The sequence below is a fragment of the Struthio camelus genome, chromosome 5 (genome assembly GCF_040807025.1).
Source record: "Struthio camelus isolate bStrCam1 chromosome 5, bStrCam1.hap1, whole genome shotgun sequence".
NCBI lineage: Eukaryota > Metazoa > Chordata > Aves > Struthioniformes > Struthionidae > Struthio > Struthio camelus.
In genome coordinates this window covers 42,635,369-42,660,930 of record NC_090946.1, presented here as the reverse complement: position 1 = coordinate 42,660,930, position 25,562 = coordinate 42,635,369, and the positions used below count along the sequence as shown (strand labels likewise).

General features: G+C 40.0%; 1 protein-coding gene across 3 annotated transcripts; it reads right to left on the bottom strand.

Moving 5' to 3' along the window:
* Positions 1–929: 929 nt before the first annotated feature.
* Positions 930–24,338, bottom strand: SNAP23 (synaptosome associated protein 23). Of its 3 annotated transcripts, none has more exons than XM_068945992.1 (8): positions 24,178–24,338; positions 12,995–13,107; positions 12,387–12,428; positions 10,537–10,585; positions 9,907–10,024; positions 6,455–6,607; positions 5,729–5,873; positions 930–3,623 (listed from the first exon to the last, which is right to left on the bottom strand). In XM_068945992.1, the coding sequence occupies exons 2-8, from the start codon at positions 13,049–13,051 to the stop codon at positions 3,558–3,560; spliced, it is 630 nt and encodes a 209-aa protein (XP_068802093.1). In that variant the 5' UTR covers positions 13,052–13,107; positions 24,178–24,338; the 3' UTR covers positions 930–3,557. The 3 variants fall into 3 exon arrangements, with proteins under 3 accessions (XP_068802093.1, XP_068802094.1, XP_068802095.1); XM_068945993.1 differs by having other exon boundaries at positions 12,995–13,101; positions 24,178–24,324; XM_068945994.1 differs by lacking the exon at positions 24,178–24,338 and adding an exon at positions 18,858–19,076.
* Between the last annotated feature and the right edge of the window lie 1,224 nt (positions 24,339–25,562).

The following is a 25,562-nucleotide window of genomic DNA, read 5'->3' as shown; positions in this document are numbered from 1 at the left end:
AGTTAGATGGTGCACTGCTGCTTCAAGTGCAAAGGTGAACGGCAACTGCAAGTCACTGCATCATGTAAATAGCAAACAGCATCACAATACAGCCTCCAGAGAAAAGCATTCACACCAAATATTGTGCAAGTTATTGCACAACCATGTGTGCTACAGTTAATACTATAGCTACTTCTGTGTTAAGGGGCTTAGCCTGTTTTTCAAGAGTAAGTTAGCTTCGACTTACCAACTATTACAGTGTAAGCATGCCCGTGGGATTATGTACTGCATGCTCAAACTAATCAAGTACTCATGCTGTCCCTAATTCTTTCCTAGTTATTAGTAGGAACAGACTAGGCTGCCACACAGTAGCATAAGTGCTTCTTCCAAGTCATTCCTAGATTTTGTTGTTCAAACAGGTGCAAGTCAATGCTCCAGTCTCTGCCTCCCTCCACTCCTCACCCTGAGAGCGTTCTTGGAATCCAGTACTTTAGTATCTGAGAAAATACGATTCTAAATTGCTTTGCAAATGAAACTGCATTAAAAATCACTAGACTTCACCTACTGCTAGGCATCCCGTTATCAATACCTGACTGGAAAGTTTAAGCAACTTTGCTTAGTTCATTTTCCTTTATCATCCTGAAGTGTAGTCCCATGTCTTACCACAGTTTTTCAAAAAGAACACATCTGATAGCCTGAAATTAGGTGATGGTGTTGATTATGTAAGGATGAAAACTTAAGAGTATAAAAAAAAGGGGAGGAGAGAGATCAGAAGATTCCTCTTCTCCCAGCCCCATCCCTTCATTTGTTATCATCAGGATTTCTGTGAAAGATAAAAATAGAAGGGAAACTTCCTAGTTGCATAGTAGCAATTAGTTCTGCCAAGTTTTTCAAGGACAGGAAACGGAACAAAGACAATTTTAACTAAGAGAAAACAGTTCTAAGACAGATTCAATAAAAGTCTGTATTTTGTTGTGCACAATAGATAAACAATCAAAAGCAGAAACTGTAAACCTTCATTCTTAATAGCATTCAGAATGATACTTAAAGATGCACAAGTGTTGATTCTGTCCAGGAGATACGGAATTTAAGCATCTATTCTACAGACAACAGTAAGACAATCCAAGAAGCACTCTGTTGTTCTAGAACATTAAGGCACCAACTCCCTCAGAGGTTCAGCTCTTGCTACATCAGAAAATAGTATTTATGTTCAGTGAATACTCAAGCTTAGAGTCTCCAATTACTTCTGTGAGATATCCATATTGCAATATTAAGATTCTGTATACCAGTCATGGCATTCCCTTAGCCAATGCACTCATTTGTGGTTATTGCTCAGGGAAGTCAAGAAAACAGACTTGTAGTAGCAAGGGAGAAAAACATTTCAAGGTGTTTCCGGAAGCTAAAGAGCAAGTCTGCATTGTTCTAAGTAGAATAAGGTAACTGCTTTAGTCTTCTGTTCCAGGAGACAATCACAATTAAATACATATGCTTTGCTTTCACAATCAGCAGCATTCTTCCACTTAACCTGAAGTCTGTAAGGAGGAAAAAGTTGCATTCAAATCCCCTATGCTTCACCATACAGGAGGTTTTTAGAAGTGTATTATGCAATGTTGTTTTAAGCTCTTTTAGCTACCTCTGTGTTTAAGCATATAGCCTTCATTACTAATAAGGGTAGATAACCCACTTAAAATTCATTAATTTTCCAACAATTACTGGAAGATAGAAGCCAAGAGGTGTTTCTCAAGTATCCAGTCCCCTAAAATTGACTTCATTTACCGTATTCGCAACAGTCATTCTACCACTGGCCTATTCATTACACAGAGCAGTTCCATCCTTCGGTCAGGATTTTTTTTTTTTTTAAAATATCATGCTGTCCTGGGAGCAAGCTGAGAATATACTAGTTATGCTGACTGTATTACTACTGAGAAGAAAATACAATGTTTAACATTTTGTCATCTGACCTTTCAGCAAATTAGTCTCATCTTGCTAGCCCCAGGATTTTCTGCTAATGGCTACAGGATACTTGTAGACTGTCCTTCTAAAAAAAGTCCCATGAACACTATTAGTTTTAGTTATTCCTCCAATCAAATTGGTTTGGAAATTTTTCTTTCCTCCATCCAACCAACAGTCACTATTGCAGGTTAAACTGAAGTATCATTTTCACCTTCAATATAGGCATAATGCATAGCTAACTCCACCCATCAATATGGGTCAATTGTGATTTACCTCCAAAAAAACCAAGAAAATCCTGGGAACAAATCTGTTGTTTATAATGAAAAAAATGTTTTTCCTCTTCATAAGAAGAAAGCTTTATCTCACCCCAGCTGGTCAGAGACTCCTCTATACTGCAAAAGAATATGAACATTTTAGTTGCAAGCAACTTTAATTTGGAATATTTCCAATTGCCAGTCCCAAATCTGCAATAATAAACCAGTCAGCAATCTATTTTGAACTAGTTTATTTAGAACTAGCACATAGTTCTTCCTAAAGAGGTAATGCTTCCTCCAGACTTGTGACAAGAAGTTTCATTTGTAATAAGCTTCTCCTCTTTGTTTGCAGTAAATTTAAGCAGCTTCCCCCAAAGTCACTGCTGAGAACAGCAGGTCGCAGTCACTATATTAGTGCTATTTTCATGTTGCACTGGAGAAAGGCATAAACTCAATTCCAATTAAAACTGACCAAGAATCTTATAAGGGATGCAAGAAAGCTGCATGCTTTTCTACTCAGTTTCTTCTCGTTACATTGCATCATTCATTTAAAAATTAATATTTAGATGGGTGTAAAATTTTTCATTGAATAAATACTTTCTAGGGAAATTATTTTTCCCCCTCTACTCACATGTGCATGGTGTCTATATCGTTATATACAGAACAAATTACCAGAACAATGCAGCATAATTTCCTTATGGCCTCTAAACCAATGTCACTTTAAAGTAAAGAAATGGAAACCTGTATTACCCTCCAGTTACCTTTACATTAAGTTTGTGCTTAGGAAGTGTTTTAAAGCCCTCAACCCAGAAGTAGCAACCAGTGGGCCATAACGTCTTAAATTTTGTAGTCCACTAACTCAACCCCAAACCACTTGTATGTGGTTTGGATCATAAAATTATGGTTAGCCAGCTAGAGATACAAGTCAGACAACACTCACCAAATCCCTATTTTAGTGAAGGCACTCAACTTCTGAGGTATTTTAAATGGTATAAAGTGCCCTCTTCAACTTTCAACAACTAAGTTCAGGTTAACCTGCTTATTCCACTTGAATAAGGGACTATATTTTGGAAGCAGGAAAAAAGACTGGGGAGGGGAAATAAAACAAGCAAGAACATTCTCAAAGCCACGATACTTTTAGCCCTGAGCAGTCTGAAGAAAGTGAAGGCAGATGAGGAAGTTATGTTGGCTGCTTTCTTGGAGTCAAGGCCAAGTCTACATGAAGCAATAAAATAAACCCACACCCTATAGAAAGGGTACTGCTTCATATTTCTCAGCCCCTCTTATTTTAGAATAGAAGAGTTTCACAGATCCATGAATATGGTGGTTTGCAGCTGGAGAGACAGTGTCACTGAACAATGGCAGCAGGCTTTAATTGTCAATGAGTTTCTTGGCTCTGATGTTGGCTTGCTCAATGCGATCCTTGTTTGTTTCTGCCTAAAGAAGGAAACAAAAAACCATATGTCATTGACAGATTAGATACAAAATTTGAAAATTCAAATCAACCTGGACCTCTGAATCACAGGGCATTATCATTATGGTAGACAGAAGGGAGCCAAGTTTTATAAGCTGGAAGTAATGTTTTTTTTTTTAGCCAGGGGCTAGAAGTTTTGGCAGAAACAACCATCAGAAGAAATAACTGTAGTCTTTTGCTAACCTTCAAAACATATAGCTTGCTTCAGCAAGTCAGGAAGAGCATTAACAGAACAAGGGAATAAACATTCCCCAAAGATGCTTCCCCCTCTCTCCAAGGAATTTTAAGAACCTCTACAACAGCTTCAATACTATGGACCAAAAAATAATAATCACAACTGAAACTGAAAGTTCTGACTAAAGTTAGAATTGTTTTACATAGCGCAAATCTCTAGTTCTCACCCCACTTAGGTACCAGTGTCACAATATTATGGTATCTGTAAGGACCACACTTTGTTTTTATAATTGTTTTACTGTTACTACAGCACCAAAACTCAGCTGCTGCATCTACCTGAGCAAGTGTCAAGATAGAGTTTTAAAGAAAGGCATAAGGAACTTCAAAATAATTCCCTATTCAGTCAGCAATGAGGAATAAGCACAGAAATAGCCTCTGCCCTCCCCACGATGAGCTGAACTCAAGAGAAGCTCCACCTATCCCAATTATTAGCCAATTCACACCCTCAGAGTGAAGTGCATTGGGAAGAAGTTAAGGCCCTTTCCTCCTGTTCTCTCCTTCCAGTACATTGCCTTTCTGGTTCTGAGCTAGGGAGAGAAGTTGAGGAGAAGCAAGAATCTGCTTTAGAAAACAAGAAGTATAATGCATTAAACGCTTTGGCAACTGGGAGATCTAGCTAGCAGATCCTCTTCCAAGATAAAGCCGGTACCGTAAGCCACCCACTAAGCCTATACATTTGCCAATTGTACAGGTTTTTTTCATAACAGAAAGCACCAACTCTATTCTGAAGTAGAGCTTAGTACTGCTCTTTGTCCTTTCTTTATATGATACTATCCTGTATGGGATTTTCCTCAACAACTTGATTCATTTCCTGCCCTGTTCACCAGATTTAAAAATACTGGGACCTTATTTATACCCCAACCCCTTAATTGCTAGACGAAATTGAGATGTTGACATAGGTACGATCAGCATGCACATCAAACTAGCTGGTCTTGCTCTATATATTTGAAAATATTCCTTCTTGCTGCTAACCCTATTAGGTTTTTCAGTAACATCTTTAACTTTCCCTTTCGTCTTCATTTCACAAGTTTACAGCAATTGGTGCCTACTTCTGCTTTTTTAACCCATAAAGCACAATTTAAAGCTTTCATTTCCTTTCTTAATCAGCATGTCTTTAAAAGAACTTGTATTCTTTTAAGAATATGGGAATTTTTAGAGTAAGACTAACTTCCTCAGAAGTTACCCACTGGAAGGAAAACCCCCAAGTCAGATTTGCATATGATTATTCTGTTTAGGGAAGTTAACCTTTAAAGCATGAAAAAGTGGATGTTACTGGTTGGGACTAACTACCTTCTTATGCAGATGAAGGCAGATCATGTCCCTTACACCTGCAAAATCCAGCATTCCAATAACTCTTCAACCCCTAACACTAACCTGTTTACCAGAACGAGGGCTAAGAATTCCCTGTGGCAGCGTATCATTTTATGTTCAAGGATCATAGAGACTTTTTAGGAATTCCATAAGAGCCTTGCTATTCTTAAATAAAATTATTCCCCACCTCACACAAGACTATTTCCTAAGAGCAACAATCCCATAATTTCACCTTCAGGAAGTGTTTGCCTCTGATTGAATTCAATTTAGTTGCTTTCAGAATAAGCAATACCCTGTGCGGTATTTTGAGGATTTCTAACACTCAGAATCATTTGAGTTTTCAGCTACATACCCAAACACCAACACATCTGTTGTTCAAGTCACTGCAACCTAGAGGATGATGGCATGATCTTAATATGCATACTTATTACAAATGCAGACAGACAGGACAGTAAGCAGTTCCCTATTACTTCTCAGCAACAACCTCTAAGTTTAAGGCAGCAGAAACACCTTTGACCCTTACCTTTACATTTATCCGGTCTATTTGTTTATTCTGGGCATCAATCTCGTTGCCCATATCCAAAGCCATATTTTTCAAATTCCCAAGAATGTTTCCTACTTGAGTAAGATTTTCATCCATTTCATCTTCTCTGGCATCATTTGTTATCCTATTCAAATATTGAAAAAATGTTTTCATAAATCAAGAATTTGCTTCTCCCTATCCTAAATTTACTTTAATAGAAACTTTTCAGTGCAGAGTTACTTGACATACATGGTATTCAAGCCAAGCTATTTCTTGTCCCTTGTAAAAAACAAAAACAACCCACATGTACTCCAAACAAGAAGCCCACCAAAACAGACTAAGCTATCTGCTGTTACTGGAACAGCTTTAGAATTTAAAGCTACTAGAGAAAGCCTAAGACATGAATTTGTCTCAAGTATACCTGTACGACAGTAAAAGTACTAGGCTTTAACAGTAACCTCAGTAACTGAGCACTGAACTCTAAACCTCATATCCAGAAACAAACTAACTGAAAATACCACCACTGGAAAAAAATGAACGTGTATAGGAACTCTACACTACTGAAAGTGTAGATATCTCTAATCTCTTCTCTAAGGAGTAGTAGATTCTCAGAGACTCGGTATATTTTTAAAAAATTTACCATTTAGCAACTTTATCTGAAAAAAGCTAGTGACTGGTAGCTTAGGATATATGCATTTGGGAATTAAAAAAAAAGAAGAAACAGACCGTTTAATATATCCACCACTTTGCCCTCCAGAAGTCTGAGGCTGTTGATGATTTACACTTCTTGGCTGCATGGATACCACGTGATCCGCTGAGTTCTCCATGCCATCTCCCCAAGTTGATTTGTATGCCTTGCTAGACTCGAAGTTCTTCGTCCTACTCGATACAAATTAAAAACCTTAAGTGCTACATCTGAAAAATGGCTTCTTGACTGAAGTCCTGCATTAATCTAGGATCAAATTTTCAGAAACACGTCTTGTGCCCTAAAGAGATAAGATTTTGTACAGACAAAGCCTTGTCCATATAATTAATACAGTTTCTTGTATCAGGATAGCACAAACGTAACTGAATTACTCTGGAGGCAGTTAGTTGATCTGATCTCAGTGTTAGCACAAGCACAGGAATTTCCCTAATGTATCAGACTTCACAAGAAAAGAAGCTTATGACAGTATCAGGAGAGCTTACACATCGTAAAATAAAGTTGCATTTGCAACAGGAGCTAGTCTAGAGCCAGGTTTAGATATGCCTCAGGGGAATAAAAGGAGATGAAGGAAAAGCTTCCCCAAATGAAAGCAGTTGCGCTATACAACAATATCATTAATCCAAACCTTCAGTGCTTTCGAGTATCTTCCTCAGATTAAGTTTCTGTTATTTTGTCCATCATATTCTATAGCCAAGTATTCCTTGTTAAAAAGTTCAAATATGTAAGTATCAAAACAAACCTGGGAAACATTTATGAAATAAATGTAATCATGCCTAAATACCCTTTCACTCTGCAGTTAAACAGTACTAACTCCACTAGAGCGATAAGCCAACTGGCCGTTACATTTTTACCAAATAATTCAGGAGACAAAAGACTGAAATGAATTAAGCTTAGGAACCACATAATCAGAAAAGCCTAAGGAGAAAGAAAATATACAAGTAGTTTCGTATTTTAAAGAGGTGCAAAATAAGTTGTAATGAAGAAATATTCCCCTCTCCTTTCTCTGACACTCCCAAGTGGGAAACTCCTACTTTTCCTAGGATCTGACCTATGAAAAATATAGTCTAGGTTGAATGCATTCAGGGGAAAAGTTGGTTCTCAATTCACAACTGAACGGCTACACATGGTAAAACTCTAAAGAAACAAACTAGTCAATTCTAGCAACTTCTGGATGCACAGCCCTAAAGAGCTCTTTAGGTTTGCTGCAACTAGATTGAGTTTATTTTAACCCATGATACTAAAGCTGCAGCAGGAGAGCTCTCTGTGCTTGGATTAGGAAAGTCACAGGTATTAGAGGTAACAGTGAGGAATTTACCGAACTAGTGGCCTGAAAACTATTTTCACATCTGAAGTAGACAACTAGAAACAGCAATTGGTGCTCGAGCTAAGCACGGTGAAGAACAATGCTTCTTAAAATCTGATTTTAAGAGCTGTATTTCAAGTTTCAAGTACATTCACCTTCCCTTCTATACGCTGCCCCCCCCCATTTAGTTTCCCTAGGAGTGAATAAGACCTTCAATTTGTACAATCCAACAAACCAGCACGGGCACAGGCAGTTGGTCAAGATTCCTACAGCTAATATATTCTATAATAGCTGGCATTTTCTATTCACAGCACTGTTACAACACATCACAGTCACAAGGAGTCCTGCATGCAGACATCATGCACATGCAACATATACCCAACAGAAGCATCACCGTAGACAGCTGGTTACATGTACATGCTGCACTAAGACTGACCTTCTGCTAAAATCCACTTTCACCAGTTAAGTGAATACAGCTTCTTATCTTAGTCTTCATTTTTAGAAAGCCAACAGCAGTGTTAGGAGAAAATGGAGAAGAAAGAACAGTAAAGACCAGCAAACAGGCAAATTGCTGTTAGTAAACAGATATCAGAGTACTGCCTACGTCTTATGTTTTTACAACAAAGCTTTCAATAACCTCAGTAAGCTGGGGGGGTGGAAAGAAAAGAGCAATGTTTAATTCATTGTATGTTCCAATTCAAGCTTATGGCTTTTTAAAAAAAAAAGAAAACCTTTGGAGATAACCAGTTGGCAAATGAGACATTGACAAAACTTGTTGTACCAGATGATTAAAACGTGTATGTGTATATATTCTATACTAGTGGCACATATACATTACATATATATAAACATGTAAAAGAAATGTTCACAGCTTCCTCTTTATTGCTCCTCTGCTTCTCTAACAGACTTTTCTATATATATCATTGCCTGTTTCGGTACACAATTCATTATGCCTTTTATTGCAATCAGTGTATTTAGTGCACCACAAGAGCTCACGAATTCAGTTTGCTCACTGACAATAAGCTTCTAAACTTCAGTGGAGCAAGATGGTCAACTAAAGAAAACAAAGACTGAGTATGTCAAAATGCTCAAAGTTAATCTATCTGATAAAGCTAGTGAGCACAGCTATCCAGAGGTCAAGACAGAGCTATTTGCTGTTTCAAGATATTAAAACTGCTGAGATTCAGTCTTAGAAGTCACATTCATACCTAAGTGATCTCTTTAATAATATCCTATTTAATAAGTAGACTCAGCTACCTCCAAGGGATTTTTACTAAAATTTCAGATACCTCTCAGTTGAATCATGAACTTTTTTCCCCATGAGACAGGGCAAAAAAAGGCTATTCACTTCAGTGGTTACACTCTTAAAATAACTTATTTCTCTTTCACATAAAAAGACTATGATCACATTTGATCCATACAGATCAACTTTGCTGCATAAAGAAAAAGCTAGCAGTATTTCCTTTTTTTTTTTTTTTAACAGAACACTGATTTCTGATCATTGTTTAGGTTAGTGTTTAGAACTACAAATCCAGTGCCATACAACAGGCGTTAGATTAGTCCTAAATGACTTTGACATAGTGACCATGTTACTGATGAGATTAAGGTAGTGTAAAGCAAGTCTGCAAGAATGTGTGTAGTCACTAATGAAACTAAAGCTTTAAGACCAGCACCTGTTCTCCTAAAGCATGAACATTTTTTAATGCCTGGAGAACCCATATTGCTTTCTTTCTCCAAAATGTAAGTTCTCTTGCATGATATGCAGTTATAACATTGAATAGAATCAGCTTTTCAGTAAGTTAGGAAAATACTTTTGGGAAGAGATGATTTTCAGAGTCCTATCTCTAATGGACAGCCTTTATATATGGCTATTTGCAGTCTAACTCTAAGCATCGGTACTGTTTTAACTATAAACATAAAGGAGATTAAGGTGCAGTCACACAAGATGTTATACAGCAGCTATACTTACAGTGTAAGCAACACAATACAGTTAGATGCAAGTAAGCTTTAGATACTCACGTATGTTTTAGAAAGGGTGTACCTCTACAGACCAAAACAATCAGCTTTGAGTCAGCTTTTTATTTAGTTCTTTTATTGTAGGCCATCTCCCAGTTGAGTAGTTATTGCTAACATCCTAAAATTTTATGCTCAAGTGTCAATTTAACCAACCTGTTACAAGGACAGACACAGAGCCCACAACACTTGTTGAGCTCTGTCAGCGTCTTCTCAGCTTCTCTCATGTCCTTATTTATCTGGTCCATGCCTTCTTCTATGCGATGCAGTTGTTCTGGAGGAGAGACAAGCAACATGAGTAAACACAGATGTTACTGGGGGGGATACAGCACCCCTTTCAAACAGGGACTTACAAACTTCAGTTTCATCTTTATACTAAGACTAACGCCTTTGTGTCTCTGCCTTCTGGATTTTTTTGCAGAAAAAGATTAAGTGAATAAATCTTGTTTATCATTTTTAAAATATCTTCCCCATCCTTAGAGCAGCGCTTCTGTTGCTGCTTTTAGAATAAATACAGACAACTGCAGTTATGCTGTCACGGAAAGGAATGGCTTCTGTAGCAGAGGCTGCAACCTGCTGCAACTAAGATTTTTCTTAGTTTCTCCTTCAGCAACTTTAAAACCTCTTATAAATACTACAAAAACACATCTTAATATCCAATTAGCACATCCCAGTTCTACATAATATCTTTACTAAATCTTCAGTTTCAGCAACTCCTCAGTGATAATCCTTTTTCTTATATTCATAAAACTGATTTGAATATCTGAGGGAGAAGGAAGAACTCACCTCCCTGTTCATCCAGCATGGTGATAGTCTTGATGCCCACATCTTGGGACTGTAGAAATAAATTTGCAGATATAAAAAACAGTTTTCAATACACCAGGGCTAAATCAGATCTCCAGAGTAAATTTGATAAGCCAACCAATTTTGAAATAAAACATTGTGCTAGTAATAGCTTCTGCAGTAAGTGTATACTAAGCTTCAAATCAAATCTTATGTTAGACTAATAATGTAAAAAAACTATTATGGATCGTGCAGCCAATAAAATTATTGCAACAAAATTTACTGTAATATTCAGACTGAACTCTGCCAAGGCTAAACTAAAAAAGGTAAAACTTAACTGCCTAATCTGGAAACGTGTCATTTAGTTCACTCTTTATCCCCATTCCTTTCAACTGAGATGACAAGGTCTTTAGTCCTGGAAGTCAGTGAAAAAAGTAGGATGAAGCTGATGAACTCATTCTTCGGAACTTAGCAGAAGAGATCAGAAAGATTAGTCCATCACTAGTTTTTAGAAAGAGGCAAAATAAAATTGCAGTGAGGAATACACCAAAATATAGTTTCTTTGCTGGCTCAAAGTCTTGAACCTGGCATGGAAGTTACACCCATGTTTTACTGTAAACCTGCAGCATAGAACTTCCTATGCTAGGAATTATTTTAGCTTTAAAGAATCATTAAAATGTGATACCATTAAAAATGAGTTTGGCTCATTACATGCATTATTATTATTATTTTTTTTTAACATTCATGTTTCAGAGTTATTCTTTAGTCTACACCAACTCAAATACGTCACTGCTAGCAGTATCAGCTTCTGTTCTACAACAGTACACTACAGGCTGTACAGGGAGTACAGGTTGTAAAGTGGTGCTGACCTAATACTTTAAGGTCCTTATTTTTCAGATTAGTTTACTGTTCTTACACAGACAGGGAACTTTCAAGTCCTTGGTGCTAAAAGCCTTGGCATTAGCCTTGAAAGACATTACCACTTACTCTCTGGATTCCCATTTGCCTATGGCATACTCAAGTACCAGCAAAACTGTCTTGCTGACCCAGTTAAGTTTTGTCACCTCTATCCCAGCCAGCTATCAGCCATCTTATTTAACTCCCCACCACCAGTTTACTCTAATTTTGGAAATTATACTACCAGAAGTAAACTTTCAACTATTTTTACAACTCAGCATGTAGGTATAACAATGTAGAAGAACATATTCGTAACAGTCACATACCTAGAGTAAACTTGAAATACAGATTTAATTTGTTTCAAGTCATATACAAGGGAGTTCAAAGTTTCATCACCTCATATACAAGGGAGTTCAAAGTTTCATCACCATACTTAACTATTTTTTAAAGTTGCAACTGATGAACAAGTGGTAAAAAGGTACATGTAGAACTACTTTTGTTTATAATCAAAAGCAGACTTCTAAACCCTACTCTCCTCAAAGCAGCCCGTTCTCACACCGTTCACAGGCAAAGCGAGCAAGAAGATGAATAGAAGCTGTTATGAGAACTCAGTGATATAGCAGTCAGAGGCATAACTGACTGTCATAGAAGACTGATCTGCAGCATTTGGAGATTTGGCTGTTTCGCTTAAGAAACAAACAGGCAAATAGGGTATAGATCGTTCTCTGATCTGACTTCAAATAACGTGAAAAACATTGGGTTTAAGTCATTCCAACTCCACTACTGATCTAACGCAGCAGCTTCAAATAATGAAGCATCTCCCTCAAAAAAGCATCAGTTTGGAAAAAGACAAAAAGCACTGAAGGTCACTGTGTGATAGTTAACATGGAGTTAACATGCAGCTGCTTATACTTCAAATGAATAAATGCCCAAAGAACTCAAAAGCTTTTCCTTACCTCAATGGCCAAGCCAAGAATCCTCCTTGTGCTTTCCAAGGACTAGGGAAAGAACAATTTAAAAATTAGTGTTAATAGCACATGTTAGCATTTGACAGTAGTCCTGATAAGTTCACTTCAGTGATGCAACTAGTGGACAAAGGTTCATCAACCTGTCAATATGTAATTTGCACCTATCCGACTGTCCTAATGACAGTATACTAGAATTTTTTTCAGTAGCCAGTAAACCCTTTTATTTCAATACTTACTAATACTTTGCTTATCCCATAGGAAAGGCATTATAAGGAAAAATATTCAAAGGCATGCAGTTAAATAAAAAAAGATTTAGAGGCATGAAGTATCAACATGATTTAGAAGAATGTAGGCACCCAGGCTGCATGGCCTCAGTAATCATGCCTGGGTGGTCAGCACAGAGTCAAGTAGGTGGCTTTAAGATTCAGAAACTAAAACCCATTTTCACTTTCAGGAACAGTCTTAGCTCCAGCATTTCCCAGGTAAAACATTCAGCTGTACTCTTGCCAAATCATCATCCTAGACTGTATTAGCTGTCAAGAGCATAATATCTTTTATAAGTACTCTAACCCCAGATGGCTTCCTAAAATATTTACCTCATCAGTGACCTGGTTGGCCCTCAGCTGAATTTCTTCAGGTGATAGTTCAGCCATGATGAAGAACTATCACTTGTAAGTAATCAAAGTTAAAGACAATCTTCCCCCTGTAACTGAGATATCAGTTAATCATCAGAATTATTTAAAGTGTTTATATTGTATAAGTCAAAGCTGCCTTTTATCACATATTTTGATCTGAAATTAGAAGTCAGTTCAAAGAATGAAAGCATACACATATCATCACACATAGCACAACACTTGTTTAGGACTACAAGAAGCACTAAAAGAATTATTCAGCTGATATGACTGAGGTGCTCAGTGAAATGAAAGAACAGTCAGTATGCAAAATTGTTTCCTTTCTAATGGCTTCCTAAACATTTCTGGAAATGTCTAGCTGTTGCTAATTTCCTGATTTTTGCCTTAAACTGACAAATCTTAAATAAGAAAACCTCTCCATTTTGGAAAAAATATTAGTCTACCCAGTAATCCAGCAAGAAATTTGTTTTTAAATGCATTTAAGTTACAAGCATAAGCCTTAAGTATTCTTCCCCTCCCCTTTGAGGAATGTTGACCAGCACAGTCAAAAGAAAGGGAAACACTCACAGATCAAGCACCATCTAAGATGATCCTAATGACACTCTTAGAAATAACTGTTCTTATGGCTGAGTGGTGAATCCATCAGATGCAGAGGCAGTGCAAAAAGTTATAGTTGGTATGCCTATAACCCCTGGAAAAGCTTTCAAATTCATTTTTCTCATAATAAAGATAAGGTCAAGACTATTCATGACTGGAGTCCCAACTTATAATTTAACTTTTCCTATAAGCAGAAAATATGTTGTAGCCTGAAGGGACAATAGGAAAAAGCCAGTCAGTAAGTGTATTCTTAACAGAATCTTGTTTTCAGAAGTAAGAATCTGTATTTTTATTGGGGTAATGCCAATAAAGCTGGCACTGAGAACTAGAAAACAAAATTAGAACTCTCAGGCTCTGTAAGAATTTCATGAGATAGCACATTAAAAATAAAACCTTTATTACTCAGCTTGAGTGTAATAGAAGTTTTTTTTTTTTTTAAAAAAAGTTATCTCCTTGGCTGCAGATTATTAAACTATTGATCTTTGCTCTTTCACATTAGTAGCTTTCAATTGCATTCAGATGATCACTTGATATCTACTCCACATACCCTGCTTCAATAGCAAAACTGAGTTCCATTTTTCCCCACAAAAACAATATTTTAGAAGACAGACAGCGTTAGTAACCACTCCTAGGTGAAGTGCAAATCATTCATCCAGATATTAGCTAAGGAACTGATTCTATTCACAGCGCTTTGCAGGAAGTGTGCATGTTTGAGGGGGAAATCAAGACACCTAATCTCTAACAGGTTAAGTACTCCCAATTTTAGAATACTCCTGCCATCTGGTCTTCAGCACCTAACATACCTCTTCAGTCTAAGCCTATGTCTTTGGGAGGTTAACACACACTGTGTATTCTTTTAATGATGGGGAAAAAACACATTCTCACATAAGGCCTCTAATAGCTCAGTTTGCAGTAGCCCAGATCTGACCATTTATTAAGCGGCTTATCTTCCCATTCACATGCCTTCCTTTCAAGGAGTTTAGTTAAGGCAAATCAGCCCCAAATTTGAATTTGGGATGCCTTTAAAGATTGTCTGCACTACTAAAGACCGGGAAAGTCAGGGCAGGGAGAAAAGGACTGTAGAACTTATTTTCAGTGTAATAGGTTAACTACAGGAAGAGACCATCAAGATGATCCTTTGAGTGGAATATTTCAAGATAAATTTGTGTTTTCTTTTAATTTTGTTTTAATTTATTCAGAAGCAGGATGAAGTTCCGATTTTATAGCAGCATTAAGCAAATAATTCTGCTATCTGGATTGTCATCATTGTTGCAAACTTGGCAAGCCTTCCACCACTTTTGGAGTCTGTCACATACTTCTGCAACATGAAGCCATAAAAAAACCATGTTGCACCTCAGACAGCAAAAGGAATATCATACCCCAACTCTGTCAATACAGCAGCTTCCTAAGAATCCTATTACTACTGCAGGACAGGCAAGAAAGAGAGCTGTATCCCCAGAGTGACCTGAAGTTTTCTTTTTCAGTCGTGCTGACATCCTGCTTCCCTCCACAGCTGTGGATTCAGGTTATTCAGCAGTTTACATGCCAGCACTATCCCAGCATGCCATACATTATCCCAAATTCACTGTGGGCTTGAGAATTAAAATACTAAACTCCTGTGCAAGAGTGCCATGTTGAAATCTGATGGAAATTACTTACACTGATGAAGAGACCTGGCAAACTGCAACTGAACAGCTACTTCATGTGCTACGCATTGTCAAATTATTCCTCCCCAATTCGTCCTATTCATCTTACCTTACTAAAGGAGCTAGCGATTCATTATTTGGCAAACAATTTAGGAACACTAAAACCAGAAAGCATCAAAAGCTGCATTTGACACCATACAATGGCTTGAAAACATCAGCACTTGCTACTGAATCTATCAGCTTTAACAGCTGACAAACAAGCTCTGCTTTCCCCTAGCTTGTTCACAGCTCCCAAAACAACTCTAGTCCTGTCAGACAGCAAGAAATTCTATGAAAGCCTACAGCATTCCTCCCACTTTCCCACTGAACATTTTCAGGAACAAACACCATCAGTTTATGGATCAACCTAACACTGAAGAAATCCAGTTTCAAGCCACAAAGGAAAAAAAACTTTCTGCACAGCAGACGCCCATGACAGCAAAACATTCTCAATCAAGTCGCTTCTAGGATTCCTCAAAGCTGAGGTATGCATGTGCTTATCCTCTGATGCTCATGTGTGGACACTTGTAGCGTTTTGCCTCTTGTAAGACAAAAATATCATACTCTAGAGTGACAGTTGATTGATTCAGTTTACAATTGCTAGGTTAACTGACCTGTGTGGAAGGAAGCTAAATAAAGCTCATAGAACTCTCTTGCTAAGAAGTATGTTCTGACAGTTTCTTGTCATGGATAAGAGTGAACAGCTACTTGCCAGTCATTTCGGATCAGCTCTTGAGCTCTTTTATCAATGAAAACAGGGACAGAACCTTTACTTCTCTGGAGTCTGCAGCATGCTTTGCCACGTACACTATTTCAATCATTACCATTACAGTGATTTAAAATGAGAGAATAGCATTTTCCCCCCCCTCAAGCCTATCCTAAGAAAGCATGCTTTTTAAATTGGTTTGACTAATCAAGTCTATATAAAGCTACATTTCCAGAACTGAGGCATTAAAAGACTCAAAGGCTGTAATTTTTTATTTCCTGATTTGTTTTCATATGACTGAGTTGGCCAGCCATGCTTTTGTAAACAAATACAGTACCTACACAGTAGTTCTGCAAGGAAAGTTAGTGTCAGGAACTGGAACAGAAAAAGAAGTCTCTGATAATACATTCTCTATTAATTCAGCAGTTTGTAACATCTACAAAGCATGTAAGAGTAACTAGGAAGAAACAACATATTTCCAAAAAAAAAGATGTGTTCTTGGTAGCCACATGTCTAAGTAGACTAGTCAGACCATAGCAGGTGCCTTTATTGCAAGATATTCCCAAAGATTATATTAGAATATTTAAGAGGGGGCCTTTTGTGTGGAAAGAACGTGTCAGCTGTTCCAACAGAACACAATATATTTGCACAGCGAAAGAGTACTCGTTCCCTAGTCTTTTTGTCTAGCTATCATTAAGCTCTCACTGAGGTCTCCAGCTCTTAAGATCCTGGTATATGACAACATGATTTTATAACCAGGGCATTAAAATTCCTCAGTAAAGGCAAAATACTCAGGGAGAAAATAGTTGATCTTACTGAAGTGTCTCTCGGCATGTATTTTTATCAATATACAAACTTTGCTAATTTAAGCATTGGTTTTAACAATACCAATGCACATTATTTTCTTTGCCTTTCTTGCCCTACACCCTTATGAAAGCCAGTCACAAAGCAAACAAGGGAAGGAAAGACAGCCTATAAAGATACTTCCCTATTATATTACAACATTCTGCTATTTCAGATTTTCCCTCTCAAAACTGGAGAGGTAAACTTTAAACATGAAACTAAACTTGCTTCACAAAGATCCAGATATCCATCTTCAATGTGCCTAAACACAAAGCAGAACTTCTTAAAAGAAGGATATAAAGTCAGCTGCAAGTATATTTATTCTTTGCTGCTGAAACACATTCCAGTGCAACTCCCCTCCACACCTTGCATAAGGAAAACAATCATCTACAGACTATGCAGAGCTAAGCTTGCTATGAAAACTACTTTTTCCTGAAATAGAGTATCTCATGATACTTTTCTACCAGGAAAGTTAGGGGAAGACAACATCATCAGCTTAACTATCACTGTCCTATAAAAAAGGAGGATTCATCTAGAAATAAGAATGGTAAGGAAATAAACATGAGCCCTGAAAATCATAAGGATCTGCCTTCTTTGTCACATTTTACTTTGGAGATTGGAGGGGAAAAAGTTCCAAGAGAAACGCCAGCTCTGACGATAAGCTTCAGATAAGATGTTACCTCTTGACTTCTACATTTGTCTCAATTTATGCTAAGCCATCCCATAAGCTTATAACTCTAAAACATACCAAAATTAGGATGATATTATGGTCCAAGTCACATGGAGATGTACGAGAGTTAAACTACTTCTATCCCTCAGGACAAGAGCAGCAATGAGATAAGGGAAATAAAGTCTGTGTAGACCTGAAGTTCTTTCCTTTAACTACATTCTGCTTTGGAAACCGGACATCCTGAAGGGTCTGTCACAACACTTAATGATAAAATGTAATCACCATGTTCGCAACAAGCTGGATTATTTTGAATGTAAGCATTTTACAAGTGTTTACACCCTAAATACTTTTCTCCATCACTGAAAATAACCCATTTTGTTACTTACTGTTTCAGGACCAGCACCTAAATAGGAAAAAAACATGGCAAGCTTTTAAGTAGCCTGGTCTAAAACAACATGCAGGTCTTCCTACAAACCTTAGCTTTGATTGTGGCTAGTAAAACATCACTTACTGTGCATTCAATCATGACCCCAAAAAACCCGGAAAAAAAATCACTTAAATTCAGTCTCCTATACGACATCTCCAAGTTGAAGAAAACTGTGGAAACGAGGTGGCAAAGGTGATTTTACTAAGTGATTTAAAACCCCAAATTAGGTATCTCCTGCAAAGGAATGAGGGACTTTGGAACCTTTTTAGCATGATGCCAGACCCATTCAAAGCATCATTGGCTTGGAGATCTTCATTTGGTAAATAAACATGCCCGTAAAGCAACTTAAATATTTTAGTGGTTTCTTCAGGTAACGTGCAAGAAATTGGAAAGTGACACAGACTGAAGTACGCTATAGTTATGTCTGTAATAGCAAGTAGCATGAATCTGTACAGGGCAAATTTTGGGTCAAAGCAGCTGAAGTTCACAAGAACAGAGGAGATTCCAGGGAGGTTTATTTCAGACTAATTCTAGTGTCGTTTGTGAATTAAAAGCCTACTAACAGTTGGAGTGTGTTAATCATATCTGTGGAGAATACTTTGTGGTTTAGTTCCACCAAAAAACATTCAGTTTGTATGTTCTGAACTGCTCTATAATGTGAAATAAAGCATAATAAATGGAAATAGTAAGAAAACTTGCTTGAAAAAGCACACTACTAATCCAAACTATCATCAAATACACGGAATATGCCTACATTAGCAAGATTGAACAAAAACCATTAGAGAACATGGTGAAATTTTGAATTAGAACATTTCTGAAAGTCAGATAGGCAATTTCTTTAACTAAAATAAAATTCAAATGTCTATATAAAATAAAATCCAAGTGTGATTAGCCATTACAGCAAGGCTTTGGACACTGTCTCCCATCACATCCTCCTAGGTAAGCTCAGGAAGTGTGGGCTAGACGAGTGAACAGTGAGGTGGCTTGAGAACTGGCTGGATGGCCGAGCTCAGAGGGTTGTGGTGAATGGCGCAGAGTCTAGTTGGAGGCCTGTGGCTAGTGGTGTCCCCCAGGGGTCAGTTCTGGGTCCAGTCTTGTTCAACATATTCATCAATGACCTGGAGGAAGGGACAGAGTGCACCCTCAGCAAGTTTGATGATGATACTAAACTGGGTGGAGTGGCTAACACACCAGAAGGCTGTGCTGCCATTCAGAGGGACCTGGACAGGCTGGAGAGCTGGGCGGAGAGGAACCTCCTGAAGTTCAACAAAGGCAAGTGCAGGGTCCTGCACCTAGGGAGGAAGAACCCCATGCCCCAGTCCAGGCTGGGGGCTGGCCTGCTGGAAAGCAGCTCTGCCGAGAAGGACCTGGGAGTGCTGGTAGACAACAAGTGAAGCATGAGACAGCAACGTGCCCTTGTGGCCAAGAAGGCCAGTGGTCTCCTGGGCTGCATTAGGCAGAGTGTTGCCAGCAGGTCGAGGGAGGTGATCCTGCCCCTCTCCTCAGCCCTGGGGAGGCCCCACCTGGAGTACTGTGTCCAGTGCTGGGCTCCCCAGTACAAGAGAGACATGGCACTCCTGGAGAGAGTCCAGCGGAGGGCTACCAAGATGATTAGAGGGCTGGAGCACCTCTCCTATGAAGAAAGGTTGAGAGAACTGGGCCTATTCAGTCTGGAGAAGAGAAGACTGAGGGGGGATCTCATCAATGCGTACAAGTATCTGAAGGGGGGGGGATGTCAAGAGGATGAGGCCAGTCTCTTCTCCGTGGTGCCAAGTGACAGGACAAGAGGCAACGGGCAGAAACTGAACCACAGGCAGTTCCATCTGAACCTGAGGAAAAACTTCTTCCCTGTGAGGGTGACTGAGCACTGGCACAGGTTGCCCAGAGAGGTAGTAGAGTCTCCTTCGCTGGAAATATTCAAAACCCGTCTGGATGTGATCCTGGGCAATATGCTCTAGGTGACCCTGCTTGAGCAGGGGGGTTGGACTAGATGATCTCCAGAGGTCCCTTCCAACCTAAACCATTCTGTGATTTTATTCTTTTAAACTATCAGTGTTCCTGTCAAACTCAGCCTAAGTTTTCATAAAGGGGAAAAAAGGTTTGTCCATAACATGCTTGCAACTTAAAGGCTGCATTTATATAATGTATATACATGTAGGGAATTTGAATTCCCTTCTTATAAGGATAGAAGCTATCCAAAAATGCTATTTCTTCTGATGCATAACAAATTACTTGGTTAAACCAGTTGTCATGCAGGAAAATGAGATGGATGTATTTAATCAGTTCTGCCCCAGCCCCAGCTACTGACTTGAGATCTATACCTGCATAACTACAGTTTTCACAAGGCTGTTAACACAAGAGCAAATTCAGTGTTAGCAATACCCATAGCAACCTACTGCCAGCACATATAAATCTCCAAGCTTTATTACTTGCTTGTGATCAGAAAGCTAGACTTAGTATGCGTTTATCCAACAGCAGCTCTTTGGTTGAGGATCCCTGATGGTAGGTACATTAAAGCTTTGGAAAAAGCATTAAGCATTTGAAATGAAAAAGCCTCAAGATGAAAAAAACTGTTCTATGCAGCCAGTAACATCATAATCATCTTTGCTATGCGTTGTCTCAGATCACACACTTAATTTTACATACAATCTTTCTTTATTGTCTCTGTCATTGCTGCAACATAGTGCTCTGCACCACTAGAGATTTTTCTTACCAGCATTTATTTTTCATTAAGAATTACATGCAAATTTGAAGTCAACTATTTACAACCAACACTCAAAGTTTCCAACAGAAGCAGACCATAGGTATAAATATAGGCAAGTTTCAAAAGCTGTTACAACAGTGAAATTGCATATCCCTTTCAGGCTTTTTCATTCCAAATATTTTTCTCAGACTTGCAAAAAAAGACACTTCCAAGGTAATGAAAGCTATGGTACGCAATTTACCTACTGTTTGAACAGGCATTTTTGAAAAGTTATCAACTCTAGAAAAAAAGTTACATCCTTGCTTTAAGACAGTCAACACATATTTAGAGTGTGCTGTCCAAAGCACTCAAAGCCCATAAGAATTTTCTGTCTTAGATATCTCTGAATTTGAACAAACTACTGGGTGCCAGAAAGTCTAATGACGTGTTTAACTGCAATTACACCGTCCACATCTGGAAAGGACATTAAGCTATCTACTGCAGACAAACATCATTTCATATTGGCACTCAGGGTAGGAGCATTTTTAAAAAAAATTGTTACACCTGGAGATTTTGTGCATTCCTGTCATCCCTTCAAACTAAGACATTTTGAAAGATCTAATTTTGACAGGGAAAGAGAGTGTCAAAAGTGACATGTTTTCCTCAACTACACAGGTCTCTCTGCACTAGACCAATATACTGTATTGATCACTTGCAGTTTAACAAACTCAGCAAGATTTTCAGTCTCGCATCTCTGGCTGACATGCAGCAGTTTTGTGCCTCTGACAGACAGCCTTTCACAGATGTGAGAGACACCTATCACATTTCTCAGATATCCCAAATTAATTCCTTGTCAACTGGTGATGCTCCTTATTTGAACCTAAACAATCAGGATGTCTAAAACAGTCCTTCATCCTTCCTCCTGCACTACTAGTCCTCAGCTAGAAATGCAGGCTGAAGCTCTTCCTTTTTCAGTTAAAGACATTTTGCTAGCATCAGTAACAAAGAACAATCTGTACCTTAGTGCCTATTCCATAAACACATAATAAGCAAGAGGTTCCCAATTTTCTTAGGAGTAGGAACTAAAGCTAGAAGAATGTAGTGTAATACTTTTGGCAATGGAAGACAACAGCTGTGAGAGTTACAAGTGGGGATTAGGTCATTTTTTTTTAATGCTGGAAATATAAGGGTCATTAAATTTGCCTTCTAGAAGAATTTCTCTCTCAGAAAAGCTATTTCCAAGTTGTGAATGAAAATGAGTCAACTCCTGCAAAGCATGGAGTCTTGCTAGAGCACTTAAGGCTTCACGCTGTTTTTCTCCTCAAAATCCAGTCAAAAGTTTTCAGTAGTCAGGAACTAAATATGGCATAGTTGATCAGAAAACTTTTAGACATGCATGCCCAAGTTATTCATTTTCAAAAAGTCATGATTACGCAAGATCTAATCCTTTCTATTCACATGTACCCATATTTGACTACCTCCTCATTTCAGATATATCAGAAAGTAATTCCTGTATTGTATACTTTTAAAAAACTAATCTACCAGTAAATATACCAAAGTATTATCCTTAAAAACCTACAATTGGTAGCTAGATCTTTCCATTGATATTTATTACAAGTACCAGGGAAGAAATAACAAATAGCCCCCAGCTGATATGGCAAAAAAAAATATGATTGAAAAATTCAGCCTACGCCGTCTTATGGGCAATTGTGTTATAAACAAAGATAGGAAGTGCAAGAAGACACAATCCAGATGTCTCAGCAGCAGAACGAAAGCCAGGATCTCATGAGCTATAATTTTAGCCATCAGTGAACCGGTATAGCCTCAGAAGATCACGGATGCTCTCTGTTCCTTCACCTGTAAAGTGAGCAGTTGCCTTCTCCAAAAGATGAAGAACATTAACAGAACTATTTTTAGAAAAAATTGAAAATAAATTATGAAAGTTGTGTGCTCTTGCACAGATTAAAACTAGACAGTTTACAGAGTAGGTGACTTGATACAAAAGTACAAAACAAAACAAAAACATTTGCATCACCAATGCAGGAGCTGCTTTTGAAAAACCTTCCTTATTCAAATAGAAAATGCTACTTATGTTCAGCAGCTGAAATTCAGCCCAGCAAATACAGGCTGGTACAAGGTATCAGCACCAGAGCGTACTCCTCCAGGCTATTATGTCTACAAGATAAATGAATAAAGCATCTGTGACACTGGGGGAAGGGGCCAGAACCCAAGAACAAGAAACCACTCTGCATGCTTCCTGCTTTCTCTTATCAGCTTCCTGAACACACTGCACAGAGGAGACAGCCAAAAGAATAGGCGCTAGCAACACCACCTCCTCTATGCTATGTGTTCTCTTCTATGCTAGTTCCAACAAGCAATTTTTGTTGCTGGAAAAGCCTCGTGATACCTCCTCCAGTTTAGTTATTAGCCAATACAAGTTAACAAGCAACTCTAGATCAACATACAGACAGTAACAGCTGCTATTTTGTCTGCCTAACGAAGAACACTGTGCAAAAAGCTATACAATCAGCTACTTAAAAACCCTGCAGAATCGGGGCGCTAAGGCATACAGACTAGTTACCAGACTGCCAGTAAGGAATTCATTGCTCAAACCAAAGAATCATGCAATTGACATCCAGGGAGGTTTTTCCTTTGCCCCTAAATGCCTTCCTGTATAGCTGTTCTACCTGCAGCAGAGAATTAGCTTTTTCTTTTTTTTTTTTTTTAAATGAAGGGAGAAGTAAAGGAAAACTCAGCTACTTAGTTCTGAGTCCTGAATGCCTATTGCCCTCAGAAAAAGGGAACACAAATAGCTAGGAAAGCTGTATAAAGAAGTTCCAAAGCTTCCCCAGCCCATTTGTCTGGGTTGAGGAATTGTGTGCTGTGTTACACCTTTGTGTTAAGCAGTAATTGCACTCTGCCCGAGATAAGTCTTCAAAAGAGAAGAGTGAAAAATAAAGCTGACTATTCTTTATCAGTTTCCTAGGAGGGCTAAAGGTTTCGAGATCTACAGTTAAACAGAGACCCACAAGTTACTTCTAACACTTATTGTTCGTACCTATCAGAATTTTACCAACTCGTGTCTAAAGGCAGGAAACCATAAGAGTTTAAAAACAGCAATAACAGGAGGAGTGCCTCCGGTAACATACAACCGGATCAGTTCAGTCAAGCACAGAAGAAACATCCGAAAGCCGCCCAGGATCCTCCCCCGCCCGCCCAGCGCAGGGCTCGGACCCCAGCGGCACGGGCCTCTCGGCACGGCGAGGCCAGGGTGGAGCAGGGGCTGCGCGCAGCCCCAGGCCCCGCCACACCAGCGGCCCTCCCGGGCAGCCACGACCCCGTCACCGGTGCCCTTCCAGCCGCGGCCCCGGCGGGGCCGAGCCGTTAACGGCAAGGCGGAAGGGGACTCGACCTGCCAGCCTGACTCCCGCGGCCGCCGCCCCGGCTGCTCCGCTCGGGGCGCGGAGCGGCGAGTCGGCAGGCTGGGGCGGCCACCACACACGCCTACTGCTACTGCTGCCGCCGCCGCCACGCACCTGTCGTCGTCGCCACCGCTGCTGCACGCCCCGCAACGGTCGCCACCCTTAAGCCAGGCCCCGCACCCCTCGCCGCCCCTTTAACGGCCCAGCGCCCGCCCGCCCCCGCTGCGGAGCGCCCACCCGCCCCGCGCGTCACTGGCCACCGCCCCGCCCCGGAAGGGGAAGCCAGCAACCCCCGGCGGACGCGGCGCCGCGCGCCACACTCGACATGGCGGGAAAGAGAAGCCGCCCGCCTGCCTGCCCGCCCGCCCGCCCGCCTGCCTATAGCGGGGCCGCCGGCACCTCGTGGGAAACGTCCGGCGGCGCGCGCAGGTTGGGTGCACCCAACATGGCGCCATGAGGTGGCTGACGGGACTCCTGCGCATGCGCCAAGGCGCCGCGGCGCTCCGCCGGTGGGCGACGGCTGTACGTGGCCGGTGCGATAGGGTCCGGGTTTTGCCAGTTGCAGCTATGCTAAATAAAGACGTAGTATGTCGGTAGCCCCGTTGGAATCAGTGAGATTTTTCTGAGAGTGAGGTACCCGTCACTCTGAGGAAGGACCTTAACCACTCCTGTGTAACTAGAGGGAGAAAGAGGGCAGGGGCCTCCGGCAAGGGGAAGCTGTGGGTCTTGCGCTTTATAGTTGAACTGTGCTGACTTTCCGTGTATGTTTTCCTCCTGAAGTGTAACTGATTTTTTCTGTGCTGAGGTTGCCGTTAAGATCATATACCTTCTGTAATGTTGTTAACCCAGGGCAACATCAGCACTTCTCAATGCCATCAGGGCACAGAGTGGGCTGCGCTGCTCTTCTAAGGCTAATGAAGTGCCCTCTCGGGATGAAACCTCTGTGGTCTCAGAGGCGGGCCTTGTTTCGCTTTCCCTTACAGCATCCAGAGCCCCCTTTGGCTTACGCTTCTTGAGAGGTCCCACTGGACTGAGGTTTACTGTGTGTTACGCAGCCCAGCCACAAGCACAGGCACTTGTTCTTAAGCCTTTCAGACTGTTCCTGAAGGTGATTTGTCAGGCTAGCTCAGCCTGTGCTGGTCCTAGCACAATTTCTGTGGCTTCTTGCTACTGCTATGTGTGTGATTTTCAGGAGCAGGTTTTTCGAGCAGTAGCATACAGCACTACAGCACGGTTCAACTATGCATGTTTATGGCACTATACTGACTGATAATAACGATGATTACTATTGTTATCGGTAACTAAACGTCCCGAACTGACAAGCATGTATCCTACCGCAGTGAAGTAAGCGGGTATTTCCTCTAACACCGCTCCGCCGCCCGAACTACACTTCCCAGCAGGCAGCGCGGCGGGGGCAGGCGGACTTCCCGGCATGCAGAGCGGCCGCCTCCCTGCTGGCGGATTGGCTGGGGCGCGGGGTTGCCCCGCCCCGCCGTGCG